The sequence below is a fragment of the Dunckerocampus dactyliophorus genome, chromosome 1, assembly GCF_027744805.1.
Source record: "Dunckerocampus dactyliophorus isolate RoL2022-P2 chromosome 1, RoL_Ddac_1.1, whole genome shotgun sequence".
NCBI classification, from domain to species: Eukaryota; Metazoa; Chordata; class Actinopteri; order Syngnathiformes; family Syngnathidae; genus Dunckerocampus; species Dunckerocampus dactyliophorus.
Genome location: NC_072819.1, coordinates 8920945 through 8941326, shown reverse-complemented (window position 1 = coordinate 8941326; position 20382 = coordinate 8920945). Strand labels below are relative to the sequence as shown.

At 43.4% G+C, this 20382-nt stretch overlaps 1 protein-coding gene across 2 annotated transcripts in view; it reads right to left on the bottom strand.

Annotated features, from left to right (window-relative positions):
* nlgn4xa (neuroligin 4 X-linked a) overlaps positions 1-20382 on the bottom strand; it is a 132702-nt gene that overhangs the window by 9304 nt on the left and 103016 nt on the right. For both annotated transcript variants that reach the window (XM_054775984.1, XM_054775994.1), the window contains 2 exons: positions 15181-15366; positions 3680-4469 (listed from right to left, as the gene is read on the bottom strand). In XM_054775984.1, coding sequence (XP_054631959.1) covers positions 3680-4469; positions 15181-15366 — 976 coding nt within the window. The remainder of the gene's footprint in view (positions 1-3679; positions 4470-15180; positions 15367-20382) is intronic.

Below are 20382 nucleotides of genomic sequence, written 5' to 3'. Positions count from 1 at the left end.
AGGAAATACCTACATGCGCGGGCAAGTGACATACTCCTGATCATAATTTTAAGAGCAGTTGAAAAATAGCAAGAATTTACATTTTGCATTGTTGGATCTTATATGGAGGTTCTAAGTAAAGCTTCAAAATGCAAAAAGAAGAAATGGGAGGGAGACAAAAATGTTTTTGAGTAAGCAATAAATTGAAGTAGGTTGTTCATCAACTGATTAAAAGTTTAAGACCATAGTTAAAAAAAACACGGAACGCCACGAAAATAGAAATAAAAGCTTCCCAGAAGGAGTCAGTAATGAGTAGCTGCACCATTCTTGTTAATCACCCGAAAAATTGGTTGGGCATGCTTGATGCCAGTGTGTCCAGGAGGCTAGTGGGAATGTTGCTCCAGGTGGTAAAGATGGCTTCACAGAGGGCATCTGTAGGGCACTGTCTGGAACTGATGTCCATTTTTTTAAACTTCCCTTGCCATCCATCCCCAAATGTTCTCAATTGGATTGAGATCAGGGGAACACTCACAACGGTCCAAAAGAGTGATCTTATTCCTCTGGAAGAAGCCCTTTGTCAGGCGGGCATTGTGAACTGCAGCATTGTCCTTTTAAAAAAGCCACTTATTAGCACACAGACGAGGGCCTTCAGTCATGAGGGATGCCCCCTGCAAATCTGCACATAGCCTGCTTCTTTATGACGCCCCTGCACAATCTGAAGCTCCATTGTTCCATTGAAGGAAAACGCGCCCCAGACCCTCATGATGCCGTGTGGAAAACACCTCACGTGGGATCTCCTTGTTCATGCCAGTTTGAAGTCATCACGACCTCAAGGTTCTATTTTTTCTCATCAGAAAATAAAACTTTCTTGCACCTTTCAATGTCCCATATTTGGTGCTCTCGTGCAAATTCCAAATGGGAAATTTTATGCCGTTGAAGGAGACGAGGCCTTTGAAGACGTTTGTTCTTAAAACCCTTCTCTCGCATAAGCCGTTTGATGGTTATTGGACTGCACTCGGCACCAATAACAACCTTCATTTGGGTCGAGGGTAGTCCCGTGTTTTGACGGACATTTTTTTGGGTCTACCACTTGACTTTTTTCTTCCATAACCCTCAGGATCTTTGAAGAAGTTTCAAGTGACTTTTATTGTGTCCAACCTCAGCAGAAATGGTGCAATGGGAGAGGCGTTGCTTCTGTAGCTCAACAATCTGACCGCAGTCAAATAGAGAAAGCTTTTTTGCCTTTGCCATCAAGAGATTGTGACAGTGTGAATACCTGACAGAAAGTGATACTGAATCCACATTTTTGCCTGGCTGTTAAAGCTGTAGTCTTAAACTTTTGATCAGCTGATGAACAGCCCATTCCACTTTGATCGTTTGCAATAAATTGCTTGCTCAATTTTTTTTTTGTGTCACTCACTCCCATTTCTTCTTTTGCACTTTCAAGCTCTACTTAGAACCCCTTCAAAATACAACAATGCAAAATGTAAATCCTTCCAATTTTTCAGCCGGTCTTAAATGAAAACTGCACTTGGAATTTTGCCCATCATCCACAATCCTTATGTGAGACATGAACACACATGTCTTTCTCTTTTCTGTGTTCTAAAGTTCTAAAAACGGAAAAAAAGAGGCAGATCATCAATGCACATACTGAGACACACCGATTCTGCCTACAAAGCCCGCTATTAAAACACCTCCAAAAACATCCAACATTTTATGGTTTTATACAGTATATAAATTCTGATGTATAAGCTGCTACTTTTTTCTTAAAGAAGACCTATTATACAAATTTTCAGGCCTTTGTATTGAGTTCTGGACTCCTATAGAGCAGCTACACACGATAACCCGCACAGAAAGCTTTCTAGATTTTCCATACTCTGCACCTCTTCCTGCAGTGTTTCCAGCCTCCTGCCCAAACGGTCTGTGTAATTCACTCCACCCCACCCCCCACCTCCAGGTACGCCTCCCGCCGAGCCCACTCCGCTGTGATTGGTCACACTCCCAAGCACTCCCGAGGACTTCCAGACAGCTGCCGAACGCCTTTTGTCCGATTACTTACACAAAATAAACACAGTTAGGACACCGATAAATTGCTACTTACAGCAAGGCGTCGAACTTCAGCAAAAGTTTGGCGGATAGTCCAGCTTCGTATTGGACCATGTTCACAAAACAGTCCCGTGTGAAATGCCGTTGACAGATGAGCATATTTTTCTCTTGCTGATCGGGAATCAGCAACTCCAACTACTTCTGCCTGATGCTTGCCTCTTTAGGCACACCCAAACAAACATTTCCTGGGAGCACGGTGAACAGAGCAGAGCGAAGCAGAGTCGGGGGAGGGCAGGCATACAGCGTTTGCCTCGGTATGCCCATATAAGGAGGTCCGGGTTGTATTGACATCAATGGAACTCGGTGTTAAAAAAAACTGTAAAACACAGCGTGCAGAGGCGTCCAAAACAGCTTTCAGGTCTCACTTCCAAATGCGCAAACCTCATTATCTGACGCGTTGGCATCCTTTAACACGAGAATACAAGATTGTAACAACATTCATAGGTCAGAAAAGAGGAAAAGCATAATAGGTCCCCTTTAAACTTTTAACCCTGCGGCTTATTCAGCGGTGGGGCTAATTTATGGCTAAATTCTAATCTTGTGACATCTCCTTTACTTCAGAACTACTTGTTTAAATATTGTCCCACTCGCAGGTCAGGGAGGAAACAGCATCTCTTTCTTTGGCAGGAGCCTATCACGAGCTAGCAGTGCACTCACAACGAGCTTGTCAACCCAATGGAATTTGCAGGAGTCTGACTCATGGTCTCATCTTACTAAGAAAACTAAACTCATCACACAGCAACTTAGCACTCAAAAGGCATACCTGTCAAATATACAAAAAAGTACCAAAATTAGCTTAAATTGAAAAAAAAAAACTTTTAAAGTTTTCCCATAATGCATTACTTCTGAGCAACGCATTGTTTGGGGCACTGCAATGTCAGCCTCCCTCTGGGGTTCTCCTGCTCCCTCTGCTGGACAGACACAGCATCGCAGCACCATCCATTTATTTATATGCTGCTTGTCCTTGCATTATGGGAAAAATTTAAAATGCTTTTGTTAATTTTGAACTCGTATTGGTACATGTTTGTACATTTATTAGGTATACCTTTTGAGTGTTATGTTGCTGTGTGATGAGTTGAGTGTAAGATGGCACAGTGAGTCAGAATGTTAAATTGAGTAATGACCTCCTGCAATTTCCAATGCGTTGACAAGCTCGTGTGTTTTTTCATCGCTCATGATTGGCTCCTGACAAATAAAAAAGAGCTGCCTGGTCCTCACAGACTTGTGCGCGCCACAATATGCCATTTTATGACATGGACACGTGCAGTTTATACACGGGTGCGGCTTATATATGCACAAATCAGTTTTTTCATCTAAATTTAGTGTGTGCAGCTTATCCACCGGTATGGCTTATACACTGGAATTTACGGTACATGCTGTGACCATGTGTCCAGTGCATTTCCCCAATATTGTAGTCTGTCCAGTTATCATATATTGCCATACAATTAATAGAATAAACAAAGACATACCAAGTAATAAACTACACATCTGCTGTAGCCCTAATCAGTTTGTATCTAAACAATTGCAGGTAAACAATATCATGCAAACTAAACAGAAAATACTCAATAAAATGAAGAAGAAAGATAATAATCACCCTGTTTTGGCAAAGTTAGTCCAGTAGGTCATGACAACAGCACTCAGCATCACATCATTCTTGGAGAAATTACAGTTGAAGAGCTCCGTCGGGCCAATCATCGGAATCCCGAATACATAGGGTACTTCGTCACCATGAGCTGAGTCAGACCAACTGGGCTTCATGTCACTCTGGCAGTGATGGTAAAAAGCATAAAAGTAAGTAGGGGAGCCATATTGGGCATGGAGGTCAGCTGTAGCCACTGCTGGCGCCACCCACTGGTGGTCTGTGAACAGTGCCACAAGGGTCTTGCGTCGTGTTTCTGGATTTTCCTTGTCTGCCCAGTCGGTGTACATGAACTTGATTGTCTCACGCAGAGTGTCCTTGCCCTCGGGGTAGCCGTACAAATGGTCCACAAAGTCAGACACAGCAAAGTCAAAATCATTGGCTGAGACGCCATCCTCACTGTCCACGATCCCATCCACAAACTTGAATCCCTCGCCTTGATTGACGCCTAGCATAATGTCGTAGTTGAGGAACTCGCCTTGCTCCATGAGGATTTGGGGGTCGTCGGGGATCACATCCCCATCAATCACAGGACCGAAGGCAATGTGGTACTTTGCTGGCGTCACATATTGCTCAATCAGCTCCTTGTAGTTCTTGTTCTGCAGGCACTGCACCAGGTCAATGGAGTCCAGCACGTTGCAGCCCACCTTCTCTGCCAGGGCTCGCGTGTACTTTGCAGGCTGGTAGTTGACTGCCCAACTGGAGAGTGCCGTGCCGCTCTGAATGATGGCTTTCTGGAACATATCTGAAAATAGAAACGGGAATTAGTGCAACTTACATCAAGATATGCGTGGGAAATTAAAAATACGGCATGTTTAAACACTCAGCAGTCCTGAAGGTCACTTCGAGTTGGATTTCAATTGGATAGAATGATGCACTCAATTTCAGCCACAGGGTTGTGGTTCAGGAATTGGTCAAGGGTAATACGAAAGTGGTTTAATTTGAGAATAATGAGAGAAGGGTGAAGAGTTACGATGAGTGGGGTTTGGGATTTAGGAGAGATTCTCGATATTGGCTGGATTGGTTGGCTATCCAACATTGTCTGGCACTTCACTATCAACTAACAGTAGGGTTACCATATTTTGATTACCGAAAAACAAGACGCTCGCCCCGACAATGAGCTACTCAAATGATACTCAAAGTTTACTCAAAGATGCCTTTTAATTTCTATACATTTTAATTATACTTCCTCTGTATGGATAGAAAATTGTTATAATAAAAAATACCAGTGGTGTGCAGTCAGGGCCAGCAAAGCCTTCACTGCTGGTCTAAAAACGATCAAAAGCACTGACCTACATGTACAACTTCAATTCCAGTATTCGTTCCATGATATTGTATTAATTTATTCCAACAGTCCATTATTTTCATTTAGTAGCATGATTCCTGGCTGTACTGCTTCCAGTAGTGTAGTTATATGTTATATTTTTTTGTCCAATCAGATTTTATGTGTTGTCCTATCAATGTAATATGCTCAGGGCCTTCAGTATAGAATGTGTTGAATTTCCCTTCCATCTGAATGCCTGTATGGCGCTGCGCTGAAGAGTGGTTTGAAAGCCCGCAACGGCAGATATTCACTGTCATTATCTTTTTGATACTGGCTCTCATGATGTCTGTCGAAAAAAATTCTGGCTGGCCCACTGAAGGCCCAGGTACCAAATGCACCGCCTGCCACTGCAAAATACTGTCTATAACCAAAGACACAAAGTCAGGTAGGCTTCTCAGGTTACTCAGCGTGTTGTATTATGCCTAACACAAAATCTCTTTGATAAGTTTCGGTGCAAAAATAACTTTACAATCTCTTGAATGACATAACAAAAATACAGTGGAAGCAGTTAGCGTGTTTTACAATTAACATTTACGGCAAATTTTTTTCTTGGTTTGCGTACAATCTGGCCTGATTAATGTGAATCCAACTGTGTTGTTAATGTATTTTTATTACAAAATATCCTTGTTAGCTTTGCTAATGCATGGAAACAGAAATCGGAAGTCAGTTGCATTGCCTGTCTATGATGTCATCAGCGGTTGACTCTGTAGTTCTTTGGTAGCTAACACAGTTACGCCACAAGTCTCAGGTTTCCTTTTGAACACGGCTGAAAAATAACCCAAAATAACCCAAAGAAAGTTGTAAGTGCCAGCATTATGATAAGAAGGTGTGAAACACTACTACAATAAATAACTCCTAGCAAAACACAATGGTGGTGTCCGCGTTCATTTCGCTGCCACATTGTGCCTGATGCCGATTGATGGGGTCTCACTCCAGGACAAATATCATTATCGGCAGAAAAAATGATGCCAATATGATCTAATATCTCATTTTTATGTCAATACAAATACCGATACCAATAATATCGAGTTGGCTGAAATTATTGTACATCCCTAGGATTTCGGCTAAGGAGTTAGTATTCGTCCTGACAGGGCTGAGCCACAGGAGGTTATCTCAAAGACTAAAAATGTTCTTACTGGGCCAGCAGTCTTTACAATCAAAAAGAAAAGACGAGAAAGAAAAATGTAAAGTGACTGCGATGACATTTGCAGGTACATTTTATGCTGTTCAACCTAATATAGCTGACAGGTTAATTAGGAAGTGAATCTGAAAATGGGTGTCAGCAGTGGCCTTTTTCATGGTGGATGTGTTTCTGTCTCTTGTTGTTTTTCTCCGCCATTGAAGCACCTTACTTTCAACTGAACCGTTAATTACCTACATGTACTTATTGTCTGTAATGAAACCCATACACAATATCCATTATCCATCCATTTTCTTCGTTTTGTCTAAAATGATTTTGATTGAGCTTTTAGCCAAAACATATTCCGGTTACCATAACGGCATGCACCCACGCTGCCTGTACAGAGTTTTCAAAGGTTATGCTCCAAAAGGATAAATTAAGAGTAATGCCTTGCGTTGGTTGATACCTATGAGATGCAACACTGATGCTACGTCACAAAGTCATCAAAATTAGCATCTTCCAATTGTAGCTGTCCAAGCCCAGTTCTGAGTTTACAAAGTGTTCATTTAAATATGCCGGTGAATATTCTCATTCATCCACGTCACTGTATTCTCAGGGCACTGAAGCGATCAGAACTGAACTGTTCAGGTTGTCTTAGATGTTTCGCCTCTCATCGAAAGCTAACTTCATTAGTTCATGCTCAAAAGACTAGGTGGGACAAACACTAGTCAGACTACATAGGACAGCTCTAGTCTGAGAGTCTGACCTTACTGCAAGATCCCGTGTATTTATCCTCTAAAGGCGGAGGCATGTCCAGACAGGATACATTGTAGTGGGACCTCTGCCCGCCAACAATGGTCGTTTGGGAGGTATCACCTTTGATAGCATTCCATTCAGAAGTAATGATGGTCATGGACACACCTGAAACCAAGGTGGCTGTGCCTTGTATATTTGTTAGAGGCTAAATGATTGAATCTTGTTGAATCAACATTGTATGTGGGAGGTGTTGTCGCTGACCTCCCCCTCTGTTGACAGATAGCTTCCCAACCTTGACGTAGATGGCTTCCCTCACTCCTCTTTCAAACCATGTGTCTGTCTCGAATGTGTACATTTTTGTCATCAGGTAGACCGCAGTCTTGTCCTGAAGAGTTCGCACATCTGGGTTGTGACACGTGCCTGCTCAGTGGCTGCTTGGTTTCCCCAATGTAAAAATCGGTGCATTCCTCACTGCACTGGACGGCATACACCAGATTTAATTTAAACTGTTGGTTACAATGGTTGGTAGAAAATGCACTCCATGAATTCAGCATGCATTATACTCACAGCTGTAAGCTTGGGTCTGCAACCAGAGCGCTGGGAGCTGTACATTGTATATATACAGTATATGTATTTGTATTTGATCGGATATTTCAACCCTTACCAACTCGCAAGCAGTCTGACCCCAAAGACCGACCATGTGACACTGAAGCACATAAATTGGATAAAAGACGCCTGTCACACAAACACTCTCTTACACCACAATAGGCAAGACCAAAGAGCTTCCAAAGGACTTCAAGGACAAGATTATTGACCTCCACAAGATTAGAATGGACTACAAGACCATCAACAAGAAGCTTGGTGCGAAAGAGACCACTGCTGCTGCAATATTAATAAATGGGAGAAATGCAAGGCAACAGTCAACCGCCCTTGCTCTGGGTTTCCATGCCAGATTTGACATGGTGGGGTAAGGTGCTTGTGAGAAAGGCGAGGTAGCAGCCCAGAAAGACAAGGGAGGAGCTGGTTCATGATGTCAAGAGAGTTAGAAGTACAGTAGGCAAGAAAAGTAAGGCACTTTGCTGTAATGGATTGAGGCCCTCCTGCTAAAGAAGACACGTATACAGACCTGTCTGAACATTTGACAATAACAATAACAATAACACCTGAATGACTCACACAAGGCTTGGGTGAATGTGATGTGATGTGGTCACAAGACACCTACATCGGCTTGACATTGACATTCTGTCTCTCTGTGTTACAATAAACAGATCCTACAAATTCTGGACTGGGAGGAAACTGACAGAATTAGCAAGGAATCAAATTCAGATTTTCCCCACTGCATGTGTATTATTGTCGGACATTTGCACAATTCAACTGCCGAATGCCACTTCCTTGTCCATGAACACAAGACCTACAGTATCTCTCTCTATGCTCTTTGTGGCCTTTTATTATTATATAGTCTATCAGAAGACTACATTATTCCATATCTTAAAATATTGCACCAGGTCTAGGTCACTATGGCACAATTTAATTGGGCGTCAATATTTCTTTTGTTGTAATATTTATACCCACGTCGTAGGCAAGTAACAATGATGACTCAACCAGGCCAACTTGAAAAGTAGGTTTCTGGGCTCAAATTAGACATTTCCCACCAGGCCTTGCATCCAAGCAGCATCCAAGCTTTTGCTGCTGCTACTGTTAATGAACATGTTGGATGCCAGCAGTGTTCAATTTCCCTCAGGAAATTCACATTTTATCAAAGCGAGTCATTTCGAATCCATCAAGAGAAGACAAGAATGATGAAGAGATGAGGGATGTGCATTTTGTAACAAAAAATAGATTCCTGCAACTTTAAAGTAACCCTGGGTAAAGCCTAAATTAAATTGTATGCCTCAGAACTGACAAAAACGGACGCAGTTTGACTTAAAAAAAAAAAAAGCCCTTTGATATATGATGCCATCAGAACCATGTCATTTATAAAGGTGTGCCAATGATTCTGACTAAAATGTGTACAGTCGTCTCTCGCTGCATATAACTACAAATCATACATATTCTTGGCCTAAATTAAGCATTTTCAATTATAAAAATGGCTAAATGAACAAAAATACAAATATCAGGCATGAAACATATGTTATATGTATTGTAATATGTGTGATGTTGTGTGCGTCTTTATGAGGTGGGGCCTGGGAAGTGACGTGTGTGATGTCAGTGAGCTACTGTACAGTTGCCGAGTGTTAGCATGGTTAGCAGTGGGGCGACTGCTGTCATTATGCAATCCGTACAATATATATGTAATATATTGGGGGGTTATTTTATTAGTGACTCTTATTAAAAGACTTCGTCTTTATTCACCAAGACTGAGCTACGTACAAACTTGCAATGCATAAATGCACCGCAGACATAAAGGTAATTTCCGGTAACATATAATATACATGTAATAAATAAATACAATAAAACAACACAGAAAACGCAGAAGACCTTTATGAACAAACACACGAGGAGAGACCGCACCTCGCCCGGACGTGGGATACCGAGGCCTCACCCTGGAGCCAGGCCTGGGGGAGGGGCTCGCAGGCTAGCGCCTGGTGGTCGGGCTCTCACCCGTGGGGCCCTGCCGGGCTCAGCCCGAACAAGCCATACGGGATCTCCCCCCCGTAGACTCACCACCTGCAGGGGCAAGCATAAGAGTCCAGTGCATTGTGCTTTGACTGTCGGTCGAGGGCGGGCTCCTAGGCGACCTGGTCTTCGGCGGCCAAATCTGGTTCTTGGGACATGGAATGTCACTTCTCTGGCGGGGAAGGAGCCCGGACTTGTGAGAGAGGTTGAGACATTCCGACTAGACTGTCCTGACTGTCATTTATGCATACGCGCCGAACGGCAGTTCCGAGTACCCAGGTTTCTTCGAGTCCATCAGAGGGGTGCTGGAGAGCACCCCAACTGGTGACTCCATCATTTTGCTGGGAGACTTCAACGCCCATGTGGGCAATGACAGTGTGACCTGGAGGGGTGTGATTGGGAGGAACGGCCTCCCCGATCTGAACCCGTGCGATGTGATGTTGTTGGACTTCTGTGCGAACCACAGTTTGTCTATCACAAACACCATGTTCGAACATAAGGATGTCCATAAGTGCACATGGCACCAGGACACCCTAGGCCGCAGGTCTATGATCGACTTTGTAGTCGTATCATCAGACCTGCGTCCGCATGTTCTGGACACGCGGGTAAAGAGAGGGGCTGAGCTGTCAACTGATCACCACCTGGTGATGAGTTGGATTAGATGGCGGGGGAGGATGCCGGACAGACCCGGGAGACCCAAACGTGTAGTGAGGGTGTGCTGGGAACATTTGGCAGAGTCTCCTGTTTGTCGAGTCTTCAGCTCTCACCTCCGGCAGAGCTTCGCCTGCATCCCGGGGGAGGACGAGAATATTGAGTCCGAATGGGCTCTATTCCGTGCCTCCATTGCTGAGGCAGCCAATCGGAGCTGCAGCCGCAAGGTGGTCGGTGCCAGTCGTGGCGGCAAGCCCCGAACCCGATGGTGGACACCAGAGGTCAGGAATGCCGTCAAGCTGAAGAAGAAGACCTATCGAGCATGGATGGCTTGTGGGACTCCTGAAGCAGCTGATAGGTATGGCAGGCCAAGCGGCACACGGCTTTGGCGGTGGTCGAGGCAAAAACTCGGGTGCGAGTTCGGTGAGGCCATGGTACACGACTTTCGGTCGGCCTCGAAGAGGTTCTGGCAAACCGTCCGGCGCCTCAGAAAGGGGAAGCAGTTCCCGGTCCACACTGTTTACAGTGGGGATTGAGACCTGCTGACCTCGACTGAGGATATACAGTAGTTGGGCAGTGGAAGGAATACTTTGAGGCCCTTCTCAATCCCACTGACATACCTTCCATAGAGGAAGCAGAGGCTGAGGACACGAACGCGACAGTTCCATCACCGTGGCTGAGGTATCTGGGGTAGTCAAAACGCTCCCCAGTGGCAAAGCTCTGGGGGTGGACGAGTTTCGCCCTGAATTCCTCAAGGCTCTGGATGTTGAAGGACTGTCTTGGCTGACACGTCTCTTCAACATTGCGTGGAAGTCGGGAACAGTACCTCTGGATTGGCAGACTGGGGTGGTGGTCCCCTTTTTCAAGAAGGGTGACCTGAGGGTGTGTTCCAACTATAGGGGGATCACACTCCTCAGCCTCCCTTGGAAAGTCTAATCTAGCATGCTGGAGAGAAGGGTACGACCGTTAATTGAAACTGGAGGGAGTTTGCCCAACCGGTCTGCATGTGCTTTGTAGACCTGGAAAAGGCATTCGACCGTGTCCCTTGCGGTGTCCTGTGGGGGGGTACTCCGGGAGTATGGGATTGGTGACGCGCTACTACGCGCCATTCGGTCCTTGTACAACCGGAGCAAGAGCCTGGTTCGCATTGCCAGCAGTAAGTCAAGCCTGTTTCCGGTGAACGTTGGCCTCCGCCAAGGCTGCCCTTTGTCCCCGATTCTGTTCATAATTTTCATGTCCAGAATTTCTAGGCGCAGCCAAGGTGTCGAGTCCAGTTCGGGGGCACTAGGATCTCATCTCTGCTATTTGCAGACGATGTGGTCCTGATGGCCTCATCGAGCTGTGACCTGCAGCGCTTACTGAGACGGTTTGCATCTGAGTGTGAAGCTTCTGGGATGAGACTCAGCACCTCCAAATCTGAGGCCATGGTTCTCAGTCGGAAAAGGGTGGATTGCTCCCTCCGGGTTGGGAATGAGGTCCTGCCCCAGGTGGAGGAGTTCAAGTATCTCGGGGTCTTGTTCACGAGTGAGGGAAGGTTGGAGCGTGAGGTCGATAGGGGGATCGGCGCAGCGTCTGCAGTAATGCGGTTGCTGTACCAGACTGTCGTGGTGAAGAGAGAGCTGAGTCGGAAGGCAAAGCTCTCAATTTACCGTTCGACCTATGGTGTCCACCCTCACCTATGGTCATGAGCTTTGGGTTGTGACCGAAAGAACGAGATCGCGGATACAAGCTGCTGAAATGTGTTTTCTTCGTAGGGTAGTGGGACTCACCCTAAGAGATAGGGTGAGGAGCTCGGTCATCCGGGAGGAGCTCAGAGTAGAGCCGCTGCTTCTAGCATCTAGTCCGGATGCCTCCCGGACGCCTCCCTGGTGACGTATTTCGGGCATGCCCAGCCGGGAGAAGGCCTAGGACACGCTGGAGGGATTATGTCTCACAGCTGGCCTGGGAACGCCTTGGTGTCCTCCCGGTGGAGCTGGAAGAGGTGGTCAGGCACCGGGAAGTCTGGGCTTTCCTACTAAGACTGCTGCCCCCGCGACCCGGACCCAGATAAGCGGAGAAAAAAGAAATGGAATGGAATAAAATGCAGTGATATTTGAATGTAAACAACCATAAGCAGAGTACAATGATGAATTAATCTACAGCATTTTGTTTTCTAAAAATGCTTCTGTTGGTGTATTTTCAGTGGTGAAAAAAATATATACATATGGAACCCACCTTGTACCATGGATATGATGTATTTTTAAAAAGCTTCATTATATTGTAATTTCTCATATCTTAAAATCGATTTATGAGAGTGGGGGGATGGAGGGTTGCATATGCGTAGTAAAAATCTTGGTGCATGACATTTACACTCTGTAACTGCTGTGAAATAGATCAACGGATGACGTAGATTTCACAGTACAAATCGGCTTGCCCAACACGTGACTGCCGAAAAATAGGTCGACCAGATGTAGTGTTTTCGGTACGCATTGCGTAATGACAACTGCCAGTGACTAGAATGGGTTGTGGCTGACAACAGCGCCTGTGTGAAGGGTTACTGCGCCATTGCTGTAGTATTCTACCACTCTGGCCACTAGGTGTCAGGAATGTTACATTGATTGACAATAGCCACCAGGTATCCTGTCTACAGTATTTTAAAGTGTAAGTCTACATAATGTCTTATTTATGTCTAAGACGTTTTATTTTCTATTATTATGTCAACTATATTGGGTAATAGGACTGTATCAGAGACTATGGGGTGTTATTTCATATCTAGAGGGCTCTAATAATGCTAAAAAACATATTTAGAAGGTCTAAAACAGGTTTTCTATACACTATGAAAATTTTCCCTTTATAAATAAGGAATCCTTTGCAGAAATTCACTTATTGTGGTTGGGTCTGGAACCAATTAACCGCGATAAAGGAGGGACAACTGTATGGGGTGTCACGATACACTCAACTCACGAGAGAAGACAATACACAATATTGGGTTCACAAGAACAAAACTAGACAATATTGTAACATTACTTTTTTGTAACATTACTTTTAAGTACAATGACAAAATATGGGACTGGACAAACAGTCTTTTTTATTTTACTGAGTCACAAAACAATGCAGGTACATTTTGAAATGTTTTATAACTTTCCATGCATTGACCAAGGCATGATGGTCTTAGCTGTTCAACTTTTTTCCACAAACTGAAACAAAAACAAAAAACTATAAAAGTTAAAATAATGACGGCAGTTGTAGCTGCTACTACTCATCATTTACGTTGCTGTGTAGTTATCTAAAGACATGTAAACTAGATTGTAAATTGCAGTAGATTTGTTTTATGTTTACACTAAAAGAACTACAGTTCCCATGATGTAGTATAGTGCCGTACCAAGAAGTAGGTCCAAATTAGATTCTACTATCACATGTCTACTACCATATGCAGCAATTTTGTTTTGATCTGACAAATCTTAAGTAGCTATGATCAATTGTAAAATTACTTCAGTTTCTGCTACGACAATAACACTGCGGCAGCTGTTGAACTCTGTCAAAAAAAACAGTCACACACCGCGAGTGAGTGATCAGGGAATGCCTGGTGTAGGTAGGATTGTAAGGTTTACGTAAAGCACTTAATGTGTGGTTGTAATCGTGCCTCGCGCACTGCCACTTCCATTTTAAGTGTATTATCATTCACAATAGCGATGCCATAGATCACGGTCTGATAGACTTCTGGCTGCGTGGCTGTCAACTGCTGCCAATAGCGGCGTCTCTCTCTCACTGAGCTTTTAGGTGAAGAGGCATGACTAATTTCTGTTTTACGTGGTAACATATCCAATCTTTGGGGGTCAGAATTCTTGTTGGTTGGAAAATTCTGGACTGATCCCTCACTGGATGGTGGTGTTGTTGTTAGCATGTTGGCCACAAAGTCAGCAGATCAGGAAGTTCTGGGTTCGAATCTCTGTTCTCCCCGTTCTCCACACTGGGTTTTCTCCAGGTACTATGGTTTCCTCTCACATTCCAAAAACATGTATGTTAGATTAATTGACGACTTTAAATTGTCCAAAAGTATGAATATGAGTGTGAAAGGTTGTTTGTCTATACTGTATGTGCCCTGCGATTGATTGCCGACCAGTCCTGGGTTTACCCCACTTCTCGCTTGAAGGCTCCAGTATACCCGCGACCCTTGTGAGGATAAGCGGCATTGAAGATGGATGGATTGATGATCCTCCACCTTTGTGACAATCATCCACCAAGTGAAATCTTGCATGGAGCTGGTTATCATGCATTTTGTTCCATTTATCTGGGAGTCCATTCCAGTCCTGTGCAGGTCCCTGAGGTTCTCTGACAGCTCTTTGGTCTTGCCCATCGTGGTGGAGAGGTTTGAATGGTTTCTATGACAGGTGTTTTTCTATCCACATAATCAGTTGAGATTAGTTAGAGTACACACAGCATTTGCGTATTTTTAATGGACACATGACTGGTTCGTAGGGGTAAGAATTTTTGATTGTCCTTCAATCAAATACAAATTAATTTATAACCTTTATTTTATGCGTATTGTAATGTTTTCCTTGATGTTCGGTCTCTCTCTGTTCAAATAAACCTACCACAAAGTGTTGGGCTGTTCATGTCTTTGTAATGGGGTTAACTTACAAAACCAGCAGGGGACCCATCAATTATTTCCCACACACAACGGGTTTCATGATGAAGCTGATCAATAATTCATGTTTGACATGAAGTGGAATTAAATGTGTTTGAGTCATATGGCTTCATTTCATCACATCTCCAGTGCTCGCTGCTCTAGAGTTTGCGAGCTGGTATGGACATTCTCCCGCCAAGAGAATAAATCACTACGTAAAAAGTGCTTCTTTCAGACCCCGTTTCGCAACCTTTATAAGTGAGATGCCAGATTTTGACAAGTTAGGATTGCTCATCCCTGTTTACAGCTTGAATGTTTTCCAAAAGAAGATCACAAATAACAAAACAGATGAAACACGTACTGTACACTAAATGTGTCTGTACCTTCAGAGTAATGCGAGAGGGTCAGCAGGCTGACACAGGAGGCCCCGGCACCAGAACCGAAAATAGTTACTCGCTTTGGGTCTCCTTTGAAAGCCTGGATATTTTCCTTGATCCACCTGAGAGCCTGGATTTGATCCAGCAGGCCGTAGTTGCCCTTGGCTGCCTGGTCCCCAGTGCTCAGAAACCCTACGGTGATGAAAACAGACAGGAGATTAACAAACATCATCTTAAACATTTGACTGAATATGGTTTGTATGAATTTGAACAGGGGCCGCACGGTGGCTGAGTGGTTAGGTTAGCATGTTGGCCACACAGTTAGGAGATTGGGAAGTCCGGTTTCCCAATCTCCCCACCTTTTCCACTTCCACTGGGAGGACATCAAGGCGTTCCCAGGCCAGGTGTGAGACATACTCCCTACAGTGTGTTCTAGGTCTGCCCCAGAGCCTTTTCCTGATTGGGCATGTCCAGAACACCTCACCAGAGAGGCGTCCAGGAGGCATCCGGACAAGATCCCCAAGCCACCTCAACTGGCAACTCTCAGCTCCTCTTAGATGACCCAGTTCTTCACCCTATCTTTTAGGGTGGGTCCAGCCACCCTATAAAAGAAACTAATTTTGACCATTTGTATCCACGATGGCCGCATGGTGGTCTCGTGGTTAGCATGTTGGCCACACAGTCACAGTCTGGAGATCGGGAAGACCTGGGTTTGATTCTCCCCTAGGCATTTCTGTGTGGAGTTTGCATGTTCTCCCCGTGCGTGTGTGGGTTTTCTCCGGTGACTCCGGTTTCCTCCCACATTCAAAAAACATGCATGTTAGGTTTATTGTTGACTCTAAATTGTCCATAGGTATGAATGTGAGTGTGAATGGTTGTTTGTCTATATGTGCCCAGCGATTGGCTGGGGACCAGTCCAGGGTGTACCCTGCCTGTCGCCCGAAGGCAGCTGGGATAGGCTCCAGCATGCCCCAGCGACCCTAATAAGGAGAAGCGGTATAGAAAATGGATGGATGGATGGATGTATCCGCAATCTTGCTATTTCTGTTACTACCCAAAGCTCATGACCATAGGTGAGAGTAGAAACGTAGATCGGCCGGTAAAACAAGAGCTGAGCTGGAAGGCGGAGGAGTTTGATGGTCCGGTGCAGCGACTTCATTACTGTAGACGTTCCAGCCTTCCCCCATTCGTGAACAAGTTTGTAAGATACAGATATCCATCATCCACACTGGGATTAGTAGGACTGAGGCTAATGCACTAGTCTGAAACTGCAGAAGTAGGTGTAATCAATGGCTACACTCCCGAAAAGTCTACTATGAACCCACTGAATAAGCAGACAATCAATAATGTGTGTTTATGAGCCACGAGCTACAAATCTTTCCAATGACTGGCCACATCAAATTTGCATGCTTTTTAAACTTGCTTATGAATTAGTAAACCAATTAACTCTCTTTCAAAAAGGGCTGCCTGGGGGCAACTGTGGGCTTTCTCCTTGCCAGGCCTCAGGGCTTAGCCGGCTTGGCCAGGCAGCAACAGCGTTTAATGTGCGTTGACAAAAATGTAGTGTCAGTTGCATAGGATGAGGGCCCCCAGGTAAGTGATGAAGATAATGAATATATAATAATAAAGATGGCAGTAGACAGACAGAAAGTGTCTCAGTGATAGAGAGCAGCTTCAGGTTTGTCTAGACATTACAGCAACGGGATGGGTGAAGATCACATGGCCTCTGGCAGCCTTCTGCAGCCTGCGAGGGGACCACCGATCCTGCATCCGCTTCACAATTAAACCTCCCCTCTGTCATTTCTGTTCCTGACATTTCTGTCAACCTCCTCATGCCCCATCACGGATGGACAACAACATAGCCCCCAGGTAAAACACAAATAAATGTGCAACAGACATTATACTGTAGTGTGCGGCATTCTCTCACACAGACATTATCCTGCCCATCCATCAATCCACTTTGGGTGAAAGGTCCATGACTGGACACACGTATACAAACAAGCATTCACACTTACTCACTCACCTACGGAGAATCTAGTCTCCAATTAACCTAACGTGTATTGAGTACCAGGAGAAAAGGACGCACAGAGAAGCTCCAACGGAGACTTGAACACTCGATCTACTGCCTTGAGGCTGACACTGAATATACAGTTAATAAATATAGAAACTGCTAATGCTGTGTTTTGTGAGTAATCAACCTTTATGCAAAATATTTGTAGAATTCCGCCACTTTTCACTTATCATCACCTTCAATTTCCTTATTTCAGTGTGGTGTCCTGAGATTGTTTCATGAAAATATAATCACTTTTATTTGTAATAAAATATGTGAATGCTGAAAAGCATATTAATCACATATATCTATCACGTATTGTTATTCTGTTCCAAAATTATTCCACTTATTCTTTTTATTCTGCCCCATTTTGTTTGATGCTCAACTAGGGCTTTGGTATCGTTTACATATTATCTGATACCAGTGCCAAATGAGCACCAAACTGCCAACTTAGCACCTAAATGAGGCACCGTTAGCTACTTAGTTATTTGGGCTGGGAACATTCCACATTGTCCAAACAAAAATGCACTGTGAACTAATTCTAAAACCAAATCACCCTTCAAAGGACAAAGGCCTGCAGTGATAATGAGTTTGGCACCACTGACCTACAAGCTGGAACGAGATACACTGCAGTCCCTTAATCCAGGGGTGTCCAAACTTTTTCCACCAAGGCCCTCATGCCTCAAATCAAAGGACGCACTGGGGGCATTTTGATATTTTTAGTTTTCCAAAAAAGGCTAATCCAACATCGATATCTGTAGAAGTTAGATATAAAACAGCCTTCATCTCAGTTTTGTGTTATAGGAGGCCAAAACTGTTACTATTAGGAGTGTCCCCGATACAACTTTTTCACTTCTGATTTCTTCATTCATCATTTCATTCACATTGCAGCCTTGAATATCGCCGATACTGATATCAATCCAATATCAGCACCCATCATACATACTTTTACTACATGTTTTCTCATGTGGAATGTTAGAAAAGGCTTGATCAAGTGAAAACAAAGACCAATAACCAGAAATAGTAGGTATAGTCTTAAAATTAAGACTTTTTTCTTGTTAGAATACAACTTTTTTTCATAATATTTAGACTTTATTTCACATGAAATTAAAACCGTTTTTTTCCATTTGTGCTGTTTTTTTTCAAATTTGAAAACTGTTTCATCATTCTTCTTTTCTTCTTGTAATATTATAACTTTATTCCTATCATATTTTGACTTTAATCCCATAATGTCCAACCTAATTTTCCAAAAATTACAACTTTATTTAGTTGTGTTTGTTTCTCATATACAGTAATTACCCCCTTTAAAAAAATAACTTTTTTCATTAATAGTTCAACTTTATGCTACAAAATGATATTGTTGTTATGTTATTTTTCCTCAGAATATTATAATTTTATTCTCATAAAATAAACTTTTTCATGTTAAATTACAACTTTTTTCTCTTAATATTTTGACTTCTTGTAAAATTACTGCTGATCGTTCCATTTTTGCTGCTGTTGGTGTTGTATTTTTTAGTTTTCTTGTGAAATTATATTTTTAGAATGTTCCGTGGGTCAGCAAACACCCCTCCCCAAAAAACTGGCTAGGCATAATATAGTGATGCTCGAGGTGCTCAATTACGCACTTAAGCATGTAAACACAACTTTACTCACCACCAACAGGGGTTGGCCATCTTTTCTGTTGTAATTAACGACTTCCTGTCATCCCATGTGAGATTCCCATGTAACGCTGCTTCAAATGCATAATGAGTTTGGTCGTATTAAACTTCCCCGGTTCTGTGCCACCACGGGAAACTTGTGCATAACAAGTGTTACACTCGGCTGCAACCTGTTTTTCGGACTTTAACAAAAAAATACACACGGCTGACATCACTCCCACTCCATGCTTAATGTGAGCACACGCTGTTGTTTTGATCACGTGAGTCTGGACTCGACTGCATGTATTGCGACTGCATGAGTGTCAATATTGGAAATTTTAGATGCAGGCCAATACACATTTTTTTGCTGATATCTGCCTGATATCCCATGTCAATATTGGATTGGGACACCCCTAATTTTTACTGGTATTATTTGTGTCAACATCCGAAGTTCTTCTTCATCTTTTGGCTTTTTTCCATTTTTGATGTTTGTTTTAATAGTTTTCCTGTTTCAATGAATTTGCAGGGTGCGCCGCGGCCAAGACAAAGCAAACTACAGGTCAAAATGGCTCCCGGGCCACACTTTGGACACCCTTGCTTTAGTCTGTTAACTGTCATGTAAGAAAGGGAACGGAATGGAAAAATAAATGTGCCCTATTCATGCGCCATTAGCAACAACACCCCTGTCAAACTGCTAACCTAGTTTGCTGCGTATATTCGGGCATTTAGCGAGTATTTTTCAACAGACTGCTTTTTTTTCCCCTCTGTGCAGAAAAAAATGTTGATATACAGCTCTGCATTGGGAAATGAGATTCAAAGAAGGAGACTTGGCCCCAGCCACAATGTACACTTCCAGCTCAGTCTGCAACTGGGCTTATTTATTCTGCAAGAGGACCGGAGCGTCGGGATGACACTAATGAGATGTAAATAACACTGCAAATATGAGGGCCCGGTGATGATGGAGCACCGATGATGGAAAAATCATTGTTAATATTTTCTGTAGTCCGCACAAAAGCCTAAACAGCAAATGTGATTTGCACATTTTTGTAATGAACAAAACAAAATAATAATGAACAAAAAGACACTCGTTATCTGATCATACTTTCAAAGTGTGTAACATAGCACCTAAATGTCAGAGCAAATTAGTGTACAATGTGTTATGTTGAAATATATGACAGACAGCAGCGTGAATGACATTAATGACACCAAATGACATGGCAGCTGCACATGGACGATGACGCGAACAAACAACAAATGTTCACAAGTCAAATGAATCTTCTGTCACAGGGGGGTCCAGAGTGCAGCCTGGGGGCGAGTTGCGGCCTGCGGGACATTTTAATATAAACATCAGAAGTCATTTTACAAGAATAAAATCCAAATGTTAAGAGGAAAAAGTTGTAATCTAACGAGAAAAAGATAAAATCATTTTAATAGCATAAAGTCGGAATATTAAAGAAAGATGTTGTTTGTTTTTTTTGTTGTAATATGAGAAACAAAGAAAACAACAAGGTTGTAATTTTG